This window comes from Papilio polytes, unplaced genomic scaffold (assembly GCF_000836215.1).
Source record: "Papilio polytes unplaced genomic scaffold, Ppol_1.0 DF824146.1, whole genome shotgun sequence".
NCBI classification, from domain to species: domain Eukaryota; kingdom Metazoa; phylum Arthropoda; class Insecta; order Lepidoptera; family Papilionidae; genus Papilio; species Papilio polytes.
In genome coordinates this window covers 1,606,408-1,623,704 of record NW_013525058.1, presented here as the reverse complement: position 1 = coordinate 1,623,704, position 17,297 = coordinate 1,606,408, and the positions used below count along the sequence as shown (strand labels likewise).

Below are 17,297 nucleotides of genomic sequence, written 5' to 3'. Positions count from 1 at the left end.
TGGTGGGACAGGTCCTAAACGTGTTAAGACAGTGTGATTAACAGATATACAAAGTTCAATGTTTGCATTTGATTGGATAGTTATAAAAAAAGATTTCTTGATTCTCTGTTACTGTATAATGAGTATGATAGACTTGAAAGTTATAAATAATTTGATATCAACTGATATCACGCTTAGGTCTTTAATTAATCTTGTACGACAGTAAATTTTAGCTGTAAAAAGTTTGTCCTATTACAACCAACTTGTATTCACTCTATAATCAATGACGATGGAAAATCCGAACATTTGCAACACATATTATTAACTAATTTCAGTTAGGTTGTAGCGGGGCTACTTGATCATCACAATTACAGGCTCACGAAGGTTTCTGTCGAAAAACGACCAAGAAACTTGTTGGGCAAACATCGTGTTATGGTAATTGTATAGGACGGGTAATCAGATGGGCCGGCGGTACGTAATTATTTTAAGTACAGACTTAGCAAAAACAAACATGAAACTTTAGTGGTCACGTTCGTATCAACAGTTTATAGTTTACATATGCCGTTGCAGTTGTAATAGGGAAATTTTCATACTAACAATATAAATGCGAAAGTTGAAATGGATGTTTGTTAGAGTTTGTAGCCTAAAGGGCTGAACGAATTTTGATGAAATTTAATGAAATTTGAATAAGTTTAGAGCAGTCTGGAAGAACACATAGGTACAATTTTTTTATATTTCACGCAGACGAGGTCGCGGACGAAAGCTACTTTATTTTTATTATAAATTAATATTCCTTGGAGTTGCTTGATATATTATGTAGTTTACTTCTACATTCTAATTTAATAACTTAAAACGCTATTTTAATATTAGGCTACAAATAACGTTGTTTAATTTTTTATAAAATTGCTTATTTTATCCAGACTGAAAACATTTATTTTTTTATCCTTAATAGAGTATATTTTCTTCCGCCCTTTTAAAAGTGTGATTAAAATTTACGGTTATTACTTAGTACACGGAAGAGCGGCGGTTCACCGAGGAATTTACTCACTTCGACATTTGCGGTCGGGGTAAGTTATAAGTACCGAAGTTTTAGCAACATTTATTTTAACAAAATAAGAAACGTGTAAACGAAAAATCTTTAGTATGAGGGAGATAGAGATACTTTTCTTAATTCTATTTTTAAAAACATTAAACCTTGCACTACACGAAGTTATTTATAATTTAAATTACCCTCGGCTCGTGGTATTTGATAGAATTATTAAATTTGTCGTAGTTTTGCGTCATGTCGTAAAAACCTTGATTTATTTTGAACCCTTCGCGTGACGTGGGCAAAGCACTTTCAACGGGCTACAATATTATTTCTAAAAGAACAAAATTGTTTCGTGTAACAAATTGTACTTTCAACTTTCGGAACATGTGACGTGATAATCAGTATTAAAGCGGAGTCCTAAAAACGAAGTGTTTAGACTAAAATGTAGTATGCTTTTAAGTCATTATCTAATTTCAACAACTTCCAGAAGATTGCACAACCCAGACATCGCATCAGGTGCTTCACGCTTCAATCTCGCAGATTAATATCAGAATAAGCCCGTAACAGTAACTTTGCATAAACTACTGCCGGCTTATTCTCGAGACAATACCGTCACAATGTAACCTGCGTCTTATAAATAATAAGACACGCGATTCTAAACTTAATGCCAAAGCAATAAGGTGGTCAATAAATTCTAGAAAGTACGATAACAGATAATATTTGAAATCACTCAAAGTGCATTTGGCGCAGATGGCGCTTCCTCCGCGAAGTCCCCTCAAGACAAAGTTTGTACTTAATTATTCATACATTCAGAAAATCACAAGCACCTGTTTCCATCGACATCTTCAAACCAAATATTCCGTAAACAAAGTGATTTTAATACAGAATTGCGTTAAAGAAGTTGTGGCTTCTTTACAAAGAATAATTTTTGGATTTGCATCGAATTTATTATTAAAATATTCAAAACAAATAAGTCATTTGATAAACTTAACTTAACTCAAGGTTTATTTTTGTAATTCTTATGTTTTACCATTTAATAAATCCCATTCAACACGTAGAAAAATTAATTATAATTGTTATTTTTAATATGAAGAGTCTATTTATTTCTTAATTACAATGTTCAAAAAGGTCATTTAAATGTTAAATAATTGAAAGTCAAGAGATTACACAAGCGGTTAATAAACGTTAATTTAAAATATTCGGACGTCACTCAGCTGTCATGTCGTGTACAAACTTACAAGCCGAGTGTAGACCTGTATGTAGGGTGACAAGAATTTTTTAAACTAAAAATTTTAATCAGTACTTTATTACTTTTCATTTTTACATTCGTGAATTTTATGACAGTTTCATATTGTCTTGTTTATACAAATTGATATTAAATGCTAATTAAAAATGTTGTACTTTAAATTTATGTCATTATCTGATCTTTGTCAGTACTGTCGCAGTCTACTCATATTATCACTGGCTATAATAGTTATAGCAGTACTATATATTCTGGTTAATAAAATAAATTTATCCTATTTCTGTTGCAAGATGTGTCGCCGTAGCGCTTGTTCATCTGACATGAGGTGATTATGTGCGTTGTTTATTTTGTTATTATTGTATTTTTATCGAAACACAATCGTGATTATGGAATGGTGTGGAGCCGCGTGCGCCGGTCGCTTCGAGCGTAGCTTTTTTTATCGTTTATTTGCTTTTGTCAGATTGGAAACACTTATAAAATGATTAGCGTCGAATTACGTCACGATTTTAATGGAATCGTTGAAGGTGGAAGTACCAGACAGAGTTGCCAGATCTAATTAATAAAATAAAATAAGGTTTCTTGGTTTTACGGAATGCTAATATGATTTTTATTAATCTTAATAGTGTAGAGTAGATAACTTTGCTATTCTTGAGACTCGTAAAGTTTGACTGTTTAATTTAATTTTCCTGCTAAAAGTCGACTTCATTTTTATAGTCTAAAGACGTATTTCATCTGCCTGTAACTTCCATTTTCCGGGATAGCATTTTATAGAAATCTCTCATTAAAATCAACGGAAAGAACAATTCTTTGGAGTGTAAGCATCTAGCTGACTAAGCAAATATTTCTAAGTGATATCTACCTGGCGAAGCGGCGACCGTCCCTCTCCGGCACTCGCACTCCGCTGATTGCGAGCCTCGTGCCATTTGCATCAGCCATATCGCTCGAACAAGTACACTCCAATGCATATATCTTGCCTTACATTTCTGATAAAAAAAATTGTATGCAATATATTGCAAAATACGTACGTCACAATACACATTTTACGATACCGTAAATAGGGTTATACATTTTATAGCCAAGATAAATAAATGAAATTCGGTGTAAATTGTACGCAAAATAATAGTTATAAAAAATTTATCTTTGTAGGATATTAGTCAAAAAACGCTCTTAAAAGTGCTTAGATACGTATGGACAAGTATTTCGACAGCTGAGTGTACTTCGGGAAAGTGATCCGAGATCTATCTCGGCAGCATCTTAGTAATTTGAAAGCGTCGAGCGGCGCCGGGCCTCCTGAAAAACGAAAGCAACCCTCCGGAAGCCGTCTTCGGCTCGTAAGAATGAATCGATTGTGGTTATAACATCGACTTTTGTAGATTGTAGAATATTATAGTTGTCTGTAACAAGAATAATGTTTAAAATGCTATCATATGGAGTTGCAATGGGAATTCTAAAACTTCCGTGAAAACTATGTTTCAAACTGTGTACCACGGTTAAAGTTGTAAAAAGTAAAGTTTCAAACTTTTAAAGCTATCTCTGTGATTAAAGGATTAATAAAATATTCAAAGCTAATCAAATACAAGAGGCTTTCGTGTCGGAGTTTTACTTCGATCCCCCGGGAGCAGTGCTTTGAGCCTTTGAAGTAACGCCGTCCGCAGCAATATGCACTCGCAAACAAAGTCTACCCGAGGATGGGAGTTAGATATTCTTTATGCCACTTTTTTACTAGAAGTAACGGAAGTAATAAAGACTTGGAAATCCTAATAATAATCTAGCTTGTAAAATCTCTATAAATCTAAAAGCCTGGGATTAGCTATAATCGAGATAGCGGCACAATGGGTTTGTAAGAGAAGATCAAATTAAATGTTGTATTAATATAAAGGAACTCGCTTTTATCATATTAAATCCTGCTACTAACAACTAACGCTGTAATATCGTTGGAGTCATTATAAGGGAACTTGTGAAATGATGTAATGCACAAAGTTCCCTAATCTCAAAGGATGTCAACATTTCCTTGCTACGGTATTCATTCACGTTAGCTAATCCATCTTTTGACTTGGATTTGTCGACTGAAAACCAGCAAATGCTACATTTTTAATTTTACAGAACATGAATCGTGGGTTTTGTATACTAAAGACTGCTACCAAGCTACACTTATAACGAAGCGACCTATTTACAACAGCTTCTTACAATAGTTAAGTACTTTAATTTATAGTTATCTACCGGTTGCAGACCATCACTGTAATTTACTGAATTACTTTATACAACTAAGCGCTTCAAGAAGCGCCAATAGCCTAACGGTTTGGGGCACGGACTATCGATCTTCGACTATTGTCATGAACCATATGCTAGTACAATCTTAGATCTTAGTCGGAATTGTTAAAGGAAATATTAGTAAATTAACAAAGATATACTTTTATTTAAAAAACAACTAAGCAACAAAAATAATGCTTAAAATACGAACCAGAGAAACGGGTTTTGCTGACATCTTCCTTTATGTTAATACAACTTCATTGTACGGCTCTTATTCGTTCTATAATCCCACAAGGATACAAAGACCAATTCTGCCTATGGTAATCTTATAAAAACACGAACTAACAAAGTGACAGACACATTAAAGGAACACGAACGATCAAAATATCTCGGCTTTTTGTAATATAACAATAGCTTATTGTCAATGAAGTCGTTAAATGTTATAAACGAAGCCATAAAAACTTCGATACGGAATCGACACGCAATGCCAGTAAGCCTGTGTGAATTAAAAGATAATAAGCCATACGTGACAAATTTTAATAAGTGCCTGTTATGGGAGCGATCGTTACGATTAAAACTAGGATAACCAGGTTGAATATACAGGACTCTACTCACTGAATGACATTGCCAAATCATGGTTATTTTAAATTAAGACCACTCTTAGACTTAATAAACTATTTTAGGTTAACCCGTATCCTTTCAGTCATTTTTTCCCTATCATCGTACTTTTTTTGCTCTGTACTTGAAATTTACTATTCACGGAGACTTTAACACAAAAATGAAGACCTTTTTATACAAAATCCTCGTATATACCGTAATTTTTTAATTTACCATCTAATCTCTAGTAGTCTAGTAATCTACGACCATAAACACTAACAATCTAATGGGAGACAAAGACATCTAAATTAAGTGTCCTAGAAAAAGTTGCGTTGTGGTATCCCTACTCCATATTGTTATGGGCTGTGTCTGTGTATTAACTACGTACGAGTATACGATCAGTATACTTTACATCCAAACCTGACTTTATTTTTATTTTAAATAATAATAAACACGGAATTCAAAACTAAAAATGTAGTAAAAAGTAACAAAGCCCTAACCAATTCTTATGAATATTATGATAGTCTCACTAATTATTGTACATTCATTTACTTGCTTAAAATAAACAATCATTTCAGAAACTGTCATTTTTTCACATTTCGGGAATTATCAATTGAATAGTAATTAAAATCAAAACTTACCTGTAGTGTGTCAAGGAGTTCTTCTGTAAACTAACAGTAGTACCTACTCCAGCTACAGCATTTTATTGCATTGCGTTTTTCGTACACTTTTTCAATCAGTTTTTCGGCGGTAGTGACGTAAATCGTGTCTGGAGAAAACAAATATCGATGCAATATCCATTTTGTATTAATTTAACAGCATAATATTGCTTTTTGACCGACTTCCCAAAAAAAGAAGGTACTCAAGTCGTCTGTATGTTTTTTTTTAATTAATTTCTGGGTCCGTGAAATATTTACATTACCTACCTACCAGTTTTAAATCAAAAGAGGTCGCCATTTTGATCAATGGCCACTGTCAAATCTGTCAAACTTTAGACTTCACATTCGAAAAAATATTTTAGCAGTTTTTAGTTGAATGTTAGTAACAAAACTCAAAGAACAAAACAAATTCTATATTGTAATCGTGAGTTATTATATAATTTGGGAGTTAAATTCAAGGCGTTAAAAGTTCCTACTCAAAAGTAAGAAATATGGTTTGTTTTTAAATAAACATTTCGTGTGGTGCTGTGCTGTTGATTACAAATACGTTAACTACTGATTTGCTCGGATGCGCCTTCAGTATGAACAAAACTCAGGTAAGAATTATATTCTATTCAAATAGGTTATGTCGCCTTTACAAAAAAATCAATATTTTGCATTTAAGTATTTTAATTTCACAATAGCAGTCACAAGCCCGGCTAGCTCAGTCGGTAGAGCATGAGACTCTTAATCTCAGGGTCGTGGGTTCGAGCCCCACGTTGGGCGAAATATTTTTGAAGAAATTTTCAGATGTACTTTTTTATTTTATTAATAATACTGCTTTATTTTATTTTAAAAAATCAGGCTTACAGTACAAAACACACGGAATGTAAGCAAAATTCTGTAAGACATAAACCTTATCTATTATTTTGTAAAGGTACATAACGCCATCTAGTGTAAAGTACTGTAAACTTATTACCTCTGAGAATCAACTCTTTTCATACTATTAATTTAACGTGTTGCTAGATGGCGTGCTGTCAAAACTGTTTATTCTAGTTCCTGTGTCAAAAATATCGATAAAATGTATATTTACTTTTATTTGTAAGTCTAGAACATGTTAATTGTAAACGATCATAATTTAAATAATGAATAATAACAAATACATTCAGAACGAATCCACCTTTTAGAAGTCTGTTAAAAAAGTAAAAATGAAATTTTAATTTTACTCAAGCAAGCAGCAAAAAGCCAACATCACGCGGTGTTCCCAGGCGGTCACCCCCATCCAAGTACTGACCGCGCCCGACGTTGCTTAACTTCGGTGATCGGACGAGAACCGGTGTATTCAACGTGGTATGGACGTTGGCGACTACAATTCCGTAAATAAGCTAGGCTATATACAATTAATTTGACTACCCTAATAAATTTAATTAGCAATGTTTTCTATATTCATAACTGCTTCTCAACAAAAAGTTTTTAACAATTTAAAAATTTTGGGGTATACAGTATTTTCTATGACACTGAAACTTAATTTTGGCGTCGCTAATAAGACATGCACGACTTGCAGTTATATTAGTATGACCTTCACACATACATTGAAATCTCGCTTCGAAACAAAATAAATGATGCACTTATGTGTAGTGAATGATAAGTATTAGAAAAAAAAGTCGATGGAAAACTAGCACGGTATAAATATTAATTCTAAACATTTGAGTCACAGTCATTTTTATTCAACAGAGTACTTGAAGACTACACCTAAATTTTTCACATTACTAAAATTCCATTGAACTTATTCGTATTTTAAAATTAATTTGCAAGACACTTGTATGTTAGCTAAAAGCGTGCACATCTATACTAAAATAATATACAGGAAAGATTTGTATTTTGTATGTATCAAAATAACTCAAAAACTACTAAGCCGATTTTAAAAATACTTTCACGATTAAAAAGCTTCGTTATCAGAGAGTGACATCGGCTACATTTTTTATTACAATTAATTTCACGTGGTCGAAATTGCGAGAAATCTTTAGAAAACTATCGCACACTTGTTTAGTGCACACTACTCGAATTTAGTTGTGCAAATAAACAGTTCAATTGGCTGCGAAACAACCGACAACCGCACAATAGTTTAGTCAAAGGTGTAACCGCTCTAAATGTCACATGTATTTATATTATGTCAAAGAATATTCAGAGAAAAGATTAGTCGGCTTGCATCTTAATCTTTACATTCAATCTGTGGGCATCTTTGTCATCTCAAACAAAATAAAGACGAAGTACGTGTACAGTCAGTAATTGCTTCCTTTGCGACGTTATTATTGTAATTTGTGTTGTTTATATAAAATACAGTTGACATGCGACGTGTGGTTTATTTCGTTGACACTTGTATACTTCGGAAGCCACATGGCAGTGTTAATATTACTTAGTGTTAGCATTCTGAGTAAGTAACCCTTAGTTAGTTTCTTTTCGTTTTATATATAAACATATGAGATGTGTAGTAATTAATTTTAATAGTCTTAAATAATGCTAAAATATTTTTTTTAATACTTTTAGTTGCTTCTGAATTAAGTCAAGCGATAAATACAAAAATGGATTTTGATGAAGAACAAGATCATGTTGTTACTGATTCGTCTAAAGATAATGAAGATGTCGAGGTGCAGCATACTATTGTCGTTTCAACGAAGTTAAAAAACAATAATCGAAGACTTCAAAACTCTCGAGATGGTGAGTATAACCTTTTAGTGCACATTTTTACCTTTTTGTTTTTGCTCCTTCTTAACGGATGTAAGTAAGAAGATACATTACTGATGTAAAAAATTGTTTTGCAAGCAAAAATTTAATAGCGATAAAAAGTTTTTGTGTGTTGCAATTACTTATTTAAGTTACTTAATTCGCAGAAAACATAAACTCGGCTCGTCCTTCGAATTTAAAAAGAGAAGATAGCGGAGAGGTTCCAGTAATAAAAGGTTACAAAGCAATAGAAACAACTCAAATATTTACCCCCGACACACGAGTTAAATTACCAGCTAACAATTTTAATACGAGACATAATCCTTTAGATGAGAACGACATTTATTCTAATCTAGGATTAAATCCAGTTCATTTTAAACCATCTAATTATTATAACATGAACTGGAATCAAGACAATGCGAGAACTTCTAACACATTCATGCCAAGAAACGATAGAAGAGGTTACCTCAACCAAAGAACTATAAATAGAGGAACAAGTGATGATGTTGTCAGAGATTTCTATTGTAAGAAATGTAATGAACTAAGCAGAAGGCAAGGATTTAGAGGTTGTGAGCAATTACGAAGTAACCCATGGTATGAGAATACAACACCGAAGTTGAAGATAAACGGAAAATTAGCGAAATTAAACTAATCGAGTCATTATTTTGTTCGGTACGCCGTGACCGCAGAAAAAAACAAGTTGCAGATGATATCTATTTGACCTTGAGAGAGTACAGACATTGTTCTTGTATTTTAAAGTTCATTGTCTCCAGTAAATTGAATAATAAATTAGAATTACTAATTTAGTTCTTGTACGTTATTTTTCTTAGAACAATCAGCAGATCCTTTACCTTGATGTTTGTGGTAACAATCTCTCATTACGTTTGTGATACAATATATTGAAATTATAATTGACATTAGCCCATTAAATACAACTTAGTTACTTGATACGTAGCCCTTGACCCAAGTTTCGTAATACAAGCGTAAAACGAGATTCATCCGTAATTCCGTTTTTATAACAACGTTCAATTAAGAATTCGAATCGCTTATTATAACACTATGAAGCTGAGAAATACAGGAAAACTATTATAAAAACATTATATTTTATATAAAAATATTTGTCTATTTTATCCTCTATTTATTTTTAATAATATTTTCCTATTATTTATTCGATGTAGTTAATCTAACTAAGGTTTCGAATTACAAGCCGATATGATAAGTTCAAAATACAACTACGATAAAATGAAACATTCAAAAATGTATTTATAATTTAATTTTTATAATAAGTTCATAAGCATTTTATTATCTATAATATATTTATAATATAAATATGAGACAATATACGAATGTACAATACAATTATGAGATATGTAAAATGCGAAAAATGGATATATTAGGTTATAAGAGACAGAGTTTAATTTCTTATTTTTTAATTATGCACGACGTATTTGGTAATTCTGCCATTGTCGTTGACCACAGTTTCAGCGCCGCGCTGGTTTTGTGGCACGCCGTTGTTGTTCATCGAAGATGCGTAAGATGAACTGGACACGCTGTAGAAACCTTGTCTGTTCTCAGGCGCTCTGTTCATCGTTGTGTCTACGTTAGGCATTTGCTGGAAAGTTATTTGCATTTATTAAATGTAAATAGATATCATACTAATATTATAAATGCGAAAGTTTAGATGGAGGGATGTTTGTTAGAATTTGTAGCCTAAACGGCTGAACGGATATCTATGAAATTTGACTTAGAGGATAGTCTGGAAGTGCACATAGGCTACTCAGTTTTGATTTTTTTAATTCCACGCGGATAGAATCGCAGGCGAAAGCTAGTATATTATACAATAAATCAAACTTTCAAACGAAATCGAATTTGGTTGATGTTGCACAGAAGTTGGCAAAATACAAATCTCTGTTCTTTTGTTTCCGTGATCATAAAATCATTGCTTCTTTTCTATATATCTTAAAAGAGACAAACACAAAACCTCCTTAGGTTTTTGAATGAAATCATTAAAGCTGCATTTCTATTTATCATAAAATTTTATCAGCAATGTAATTATACTCACTGGGTTCCCAGGATTGATGGCAGCCACCTGGTGCCTGAAACCAGGTCCGACGGCACCAGCAGCAAATGCACTGTTAGACCCCGACATATCAAACGGCGCACGATAACTGGGCCCAAAGTAGTTGAAATGACCGTACGGTGGATACCTAAAGTCGAAATTAGGAATGAAAGGAAAATTATTAAACGCGCCGAATGAGTTTTGTGCAGCTTCGAACGCGGCCCGCTGTTGGTTTTCTATGTTACCAAATATAGTATCCCTGTAATAAAGAACAATGTTACAAATGAAAACTAAACAAACAAACAAATGAAACACGAAAGGCAATGAAAGCGAAGAATGTTAGCCAATAAAAGACAACACACACAAAAGCATTTCATTTCTAACCTTAGCGTTTTAAAGTGTGGCAACGGTGGCAGCTGGGGAAACGGTGATAGAGTAGGGAACGGTGATAACAGTCGTGGCAATGGTTTCATAGGTGGCAATGGACGTAATGGCTTGAACGGTGTCAATGGTTTCAACGGCGGTAATGGCGGTAATGGAGGGAGAAATCTTCTACATCTATAAATTTAATTTTAAATTACAATTCTGTACGTACACGTTAGTGATTGTATTAGCAACTAATCTTAAAAGAAATCAACTCATTATTTCTGTTAATTGTAGCCTTATCTTGATTAACCCTTCACCTTAATAATGGAAACCTTCACCGGAAGCCGGTAGCTTCAAGATATTGAATCAAATAGCTTACTGCCAGTTTGTGTCAAATGGTAAGACTTCGTTTATTTTGTTTACGTTGGATGATTCTGAGGAGTCGTCGGCCTCGTTGATGTTGGGTTTATACACGCATTCGTACCTGCGACCAGTTGAATCTTGATATGCGAATACACCTACACCGTCGGGGCCTGGAGATCCTGAAACAGAAGTTATTACTGTATCATTACCTTCAATTTGTATAATAAAACGTACACCCAGTAACCTTTTGCAGACCTTTAAAAGTCATTGGTTAATTAAGAAGAAAGAACCAAAGGAATTTAACATAACTCGTACTTTCTTTGCTATTATTGTTAATGTTTTTTTTTTCTAAAAGTCGTTATAGGTATTATAAATCATGATTGTGAAAGGGGTAGCTGAAACTTAAACTCATAGTTACATAAACATAATAAATTCCATTCAATAACTTGAGAGCCTGTCCCACAAAATTGTACATTGTCTGATAAACAATCCAACGTGTAAATGATGGATTATTATCTGACAGTGACGTCATTTTAAAGCTGATCTCATCTGATCCTCTATCAGCCAGTGGTGGGACAGGCACTTAGTCTCAATAACCATTAGTAGTGACTATAAATAACGGGGTCTGTGATAAACACATCAAGTTCATTCACTATGGTATGGTATACGATATACGAAAGACAAACGCACAATAGATGTCTTTTGTTTATGTTGACGTATTGTTCTTTACAATGCTATAAACACAAATACGCATCATTAAAAATTGAATCATTAATTAACTGAAACTAATATGCTCGATGAAATGATAAAATTTATATTTACGTGCTGCAAATCGATTTATTATAATCGAAGAAATGTATGTTAGTTATAAATATAAAAACAATTGAAGTAAACCGCAAAAAAATCATTTACTCGATACATGACTCATCGCTATCTCTATTTTTACATAATGAAAGGAATGAAATTATGATTTTAAACAAATGCTTCGATGCTCTTGTCCCTAATAAGAGTTGGCACTATGTACTTCTCTTCCATACATCTCTATCAGCGGTATTCACTCCCTTACGCATATCCTTTATCACATAATCCATCCATATTTTTTTCAATCTTTCTCTACCTTTGTAACCATGCACATTCAATATTATTGCGTGAGCAATTATCGAAAGTCGCAATAAACCAAAATCAATTGAATCAGTCCTCACCGTAACAGTATTAAGCACAAACTGTTCTGAATACAAAAGATCTGCCGCCTTAAGTACAGGTGTGACTAATTTATAAGTATGAAGTATTGATATATTGTGTATTCTAGAAAAATCTATTTAATCGCCTCGCAAATGATGGTGCAATGTTTATAGAATGACGACACGATCCAAACATAACTGTTTGCGTGTCTTATAGCTTTTTACTGCGGATTTATGAGCAAATTAAAAACGTGACATCTTAAGAAAGAGATATCTTAATGGACGCACGGAAAATGTGTCCAAATATGTGACATTAAAATACCTAATACCTATCTTCTCCAGGTTATTAGCTAATTATGTTTATTAATTGTTTTATAGATTATGTTTAAAAGCGTTTCTTAATATCGATAATTGATAAAGGTCTTATATTTAGAAAGTTTATCGTAAAATATTAGCAAAAATAACAGTAAATATCTTGAAAACTAAACGCTTATAACTAAAACATAAATTAAGATATTTATCAATTAAGCCATCCTTAACATTAGATGTATGTTTTTCATTTTTGCAATTCGATATATTACTTAACCAAGAACATAATTTACAAAAAGAATGCCAATATTTTTCGTCTATATTCGAGACATCTTAATTTTTATTATGTCTACCGTATATGCTTATTGAATGACAAATGGCGGGATCGTTTTATATCGCGGTCGTTAAATTGGTTTTTCTATTGCTAGAAAGGCCATTAGCAGAAATTATAGCTGTAACGGTTGTTATATACCGAGATCGGCGCCGTTGATTCACTTATTATACAGTTAGTGCATTGTGTAATAAATTTAAAAGTCGCTAGATTTAAACACGTTTATGCACGGATTTATTTCAATCAGCGCAGCAGAGTATGAAAGTAAGCGAAGAAATTGTAGACCACGGGTTAGTAAACAAATTTTAACGAGGACGGACTTATAGGATGACATTTTTCCACAATTCCTTGAGTCGAGTTAGTAAGCTTTGACCCGGAATTTTAGAACATTCGAGAATAATCTTAGTTACAACCATTGGTTGTTTACAAGCTAAGTTTTGCGCATGGTATGATAAAAAGGAGAGGTTCTTTCTTCTAAGGGATAAAATCGTACAAGCTTATTTTAATTTCTTTGCTTAGTAAAGTGTATCAAATATGAGTATGGTTTAAATGATTTTGTTAAGTATAGTTGTAATATATGTGAAGTGCGCGTGGCGGATGCAATTTGTCTCACTGTAGTTATTCATGGCTCTTAACGCAAATGAAATGATAAGGCAGCTTGAAAATAAAATAAATCAACTAACGCTATTCTAGTTTATAGACCTCTTTCATTTTACCTGTTTCGTTGAGCCCTCTGACCTTATTGAAGTAAACCTTATACTATTTCAAGACACTATTCTAACATCTTTCTGTAGGAAATGGCAATTTATAGCTTTTGTTTTATTAAACTTTAAAAATTAGAAGTATTTAAGATTTTGAAGCTTTTTCAAGCTTAATGCGGCTTGCCCTTAACTTACCACGCGAAGACATGAAACGTGTTAGTAAAGAACGTTCAATACTACTCGGAAGAAAATCTATGTTCCTAATCGCATATGAACAAGGTTGACAAATTAAAGTTGGTTTGATTCGCTTCATTTCAAAGTTATTACAAATTGAATGTGTTTCATGATTCATACTAATTCATATTTCAAAAGCAACTATAATATTTTGATAGACATTCGGTACTTAGTATGTGCACGATGTCCCTTTCGAGTCAGCTGTGCTTTTGTTTTGAATTTTTTCAAGTTATGGCGCGTTGTATTGTGTGCCTTATAAAGATTATTAATTTTACTTTTACGTCACATGAATTAATCGATAACTTGTGAACTTACAATATTTTTTAAACGCTATTAGCCTCCAGAACGTAATTCTGCGGAGCCCCTTTTTACAATGCATAGGTTAACATATTTATGTGACTTTGCCCCCCATTTCTATACAACAAATGTTACAAGGCACTGTTGAACTTATTGTATAGACATTTTGTCTTACTAACTACTCGTTTAGACGAGCATTAATCAAGTATTTTTACAAAATTCAACCCTAAAATCATAAGTATTAGATGAAAATTTGTATGGTAAAATATTTCCATCAGCACGAATAAAGTCGCGGGAGACAACTAGTTTATTTATTAGACTATACATCGTTAACCGGTCTTGATATTTATCTATTTATAGTTGTGTGTTTACAAGTTAGGAATTTGTAAAAACCCTTAATTTAAGTAAATTTTATAAACTAATCTTGGTTTCAAATCACATATCAGAACATCTGTGAAAAAACCTATCAAGATTCTAGATGATATCCTTTTGTAGTATGTTGGTATTCATTAATTTTGTAAGTTAGTATGTGAAAAGAATGAGATGTTTATAGCATACTAAAATGGAAATAACCGGCACGTAGGAAACAATAACGGTTTTTTAATTTTAAAATCGTCTTGACATCGTTAAGGATTTAAAAACAATCAAATTTAATTTGAACCGTTAGTTTGTTAATTGACTTGAGTAATGAAAACAACTTTGAATCTACAATTTTGTGTCTAGGAACAATTTAATCAGCTATACTTTTTATGTGCGTTATACTTGTAAAAGAATATTTTAATTTAAAAAGATTTCAAAGCAGTTTAACTTGTTAATTGCGACTGTGACCGATGACCCACATTTATCTGCCCATAAAATAATATCCTCAATGCGATAGAGTTCACCTTTCACCATAAAACAAATTTTATAAAGAAAATTATCTTATCTAAGTAATAATTTGATTAATTAATAAAATAAAATCGAGGAATAAGTTACATGTAACTGTAAAGTAGTGGGTTTCAAACTATGTTCAACATCTATGCCAAATGTCTTCGAGATCCGTTCAGCAGTTTAGGCTACAACCATTAATTTAAACTTTCGTATTTATATTAGTAAGATTTCTACGTATATGATAGTATAAAAAAAAACATACAGACGAATTGAGTACCTCCTTCTTTTGGGAAGTCGGTCAAAAATATTATTATAAAGAGGAAAGATTTGTATTTTTTTATTTTTGTATGTATCAGCATAACTCAAAAACTACTAGACCGATTTTAAAAATTATTTCACAATTAAAAAGCTTTGCTATCAGTGAGTAACATAGGCTATATTTTTTATAATTTCACACGGGCGAAGTCATGAGCAACAGCTAGTAATAGTATACAATTAATACTACATAGAATTAGGTCAGTATTTCAATGTTAAAACGTTATCACCGTCGATAACCTCATTGAAGTCGGCATTGGAGTTTACGAACCGCGGGTTCAAGTTCGTAAGGTCAATGCAATTCAAGTTCACTGTCATCGCATACTTATTTGGGCCTACGTTTTGTGTACGTTAAGTTGATAAATGTATGTATTTAATAAATATATTTTATAAATACTATTTATATCCAATACTTCTTGACAGTTGCAATAGTGCATTCGATAAGCTGAACTTTGTGATAATGGGAAATTCTCGTCTTTGTTGGTTTTATTTTTAACTAGCTTTCGCCTGCGACTCCGTCCGCGTGGTATTTAAAGAAACAAAACCAAGTACCTTATGTGTTCTTCCAGACTATCAGCTATTATCTATGCCAAATTTCATCGAAATCCGTTTAGCCGTTTATGCTACAAACTCTAACAAACATCCATCCATCTATCTAAACTTTCGCATTTATAGATATCACTGAACTATTTCATAAAGTTGCTGTTAATTTAACAAAAATACACATAAGATACCCAAGGGTTTAGTCAGGGTTTTTTACGTTAACGCCAAAAAAATAAACTTTGCTTTATTGGTTAACTTTAAACGGAATCTTACACTTTTTATGGTCAGATTAACAAAAATAATAAAAAACCTATGTGTATTTATATAAATAAAAAGTATATACTAACCGTAACTCCAGCTGCATTGTAGTACAATAGCACTGACTAGATATACCACCTTCATCTTGATATGTTATGTCCTGTGCAGCCTCCGTGACCGAACAGCGCGACCGTCTGAACCTGTTTGCGTACAAATGTTTGCTTTTTAAAAACGTACGAGTATACTTTTACATGTACTGTTAATTGTCGTTGATTGTGATTGAATTTATTTTATACGATTAGATACCTGGAGTTTCTAACCGACAGACAAGTGGTCCGCACGAAGGACGAACGCTTTGTGTAGATATTTTGTTCTTGCACTGAATTAAATCTAACTAGCCCGGTTCGCCTTTCAATGGTAATAGAATTTGAATCTTATTCTATTGGATTAAAGTTGGTTGTGTTTTGATTTGATTTGTTTGTATAGGAATCAAAGATGTTTGTAAATAATGATAACATTTTAATTTGCGATCTTCAACTCAAGTGAGGATAGTCATATGTGTTGATAGGATATTTAGCAAGGGTTAATTATGTTTTTGATTGTTGGGACATAAACAATTTGTTACGTGTAAGTTAACTATACTTAAGATGTTTATAATAACTGTTTTTTTAACATGTGCTCTGTTTTACCTTGACTTTTTACCTAACCTAAGTTTGGTTCAAGTAGGTACTGTTTGTAGATGCAATCTGTTTTTTTTAATATACTTTCAAGAATTGTGTTTACAAGTAAGCATATATTGTTGGAATGTAATATTTCCCCTCTGTTTCTTTATTAAACAAACGATGAAAAAAATAAATGTAATCCTTTCGTTATGCTTTTTTATTTTACATAATTCTGTAGTCACGTTTTTTTCAACGTAATAAAAAAGAAGGATTTATTTGTATTTCATTTAGATAAAGATAGGTAAATGTAGTCACAGTTAGTTCAAATATATAAAAGAAAGAAACAA

General features: G+C 32.5%; 2 protein-coding genes and 1 non-coding gene across 9 annotated transcripts; 2 read left to right on the top strand and 1 right to left on the bottom strand.

The window, feature by feature from the left end:
- The first annotated feature begins 6,111 nt into the window (after window positions 1-6,111).
- LOC106111818 lies at window positions 6,112-9,267 on the top strand. Of its 3 annotated transcripts, XM_013293972.1 has the most exons (4): window positions 7,564-7,620; window positions 8,081-8,171; window positions 8,285-8,455; window positions 8,629-9,267. In XM_013293972.1, exons 2-4 carry the CDS (start codon window positions 8,135-8,137, stop codon window positions 9,111-9,113), a joined length of 693 nt encoding a protein of 230 aa, XP_013149426.1. In that variant the 5' UTR covers window positions 7,564-7,620; window positions 8,081-8,134; the 3' UTR covers window positions 9,114-9,267. The 3 variants fall into 3 exon arrangements, with proteins under 3 accessions (XP_013149428.1, XP_013149426.1, XP_013149427.1); XM_013293974.1 differs by lacking the exons at window positions 7,564-7,620; window positions 8,081-8,171 and adding an exon at window positions 6,112-6,354; XM_013293973.1 differs by lacking the exon at window positions 7,564-7,620 and having other exon boundaries at window positions 7,858-8,171.
- Trnak-cuu lies at window positions 6,451-6,523 on the top strand. Its single transcript has one exon. It is a non-coding gene; the product is annotated as a tRNA-Lys (tRNA).
- A 607-nt stretch (window positions 9,268-9,874) lies between the features above and the next one.
- LOC106111967 (RNA-binding protein 12-like) lies at window positions 9,875-16,684 on the bottom strand. Of its 5 annotated transcripts, none has more exons than XM_013294181.1 (6): window positions 16,595-16,684; window positions 16,378-16,488; window positions 11,266-11,428; window positions 10,905-11,078; window positions 10,524-10,779; window positions 9,875-10,073 (listed from the first exon to the last, which is right to left on the bottom strand). In XM_013294181.1, exons 2-6 carry the CDS (start codon window positions 16,430-16,432, stop codon window positions 9,891-9,893), a joined length of 831 nt encoding a protein of 276 aa, XP_013149635.1. In that variant the 5' UTR covers window positions 16,433-16,488; window positions 16,595-16,684; the 3' UTR covers window positions 9,875-9,890. The 5 variants fall into 5 exon arrangements, with proteins under 5 accessions (XP_013149635.1, XP_013149637.1, XP_013149636.1 ...); XM_013294183.1 differs by having other exon boundaries at window positions 10,524-10,668; XM_013294182.1 differs by having other exon boundaries at window positions 11,371-11,428.
- Window positions 16,685-17,297: the final 613 nt, after the last annotated feature.

Bases quoted from the DNA above. Each gene is read 5' to 3' on its own strand.
- LOC106111818 (XM_013293972.1), top strand. From the start codon at position 8,135: ATGGCAGTGTTAATATTACTTAGTGTTAGCATTCTGA. The intron at 8,172-8,284 runs GTAAGTAACCCT...TAATACTTTTAG, and splicing joins ACTTAGTGTTAGCATTCTGA to TTGCTTCTGAATTAAGTCAA. The intron at 8,456-8,628 runs GTGAGTATAACC...CTTAATTCGCAG, and splicing joins ACTTCAAAACTCTCGAGATG to AAAACATAAACTCGGCTCGT.
- LOC106111967 (XM_013294181.1), bottom strand. From the start codon at position 16,432: ATGAAGGTGGTATATCTAGTCAGTGCTATTGTACTACAATGCAGCTGG. The intron at 11,429-16,377 runs GTTAGTATATAC...CTTCTGTTTCAG, and splicing joins ACAATGCAGCTGGAGTTACG to GATCTCCAGGCCCCGACGGT. The intron at 10,074-10,523 runs GTGAGTATAATT...ATAACTTTCCAG, and splicing joins CCATCAATCCTGGGAACCCA to CAAATGCCTAACGTAGACAC.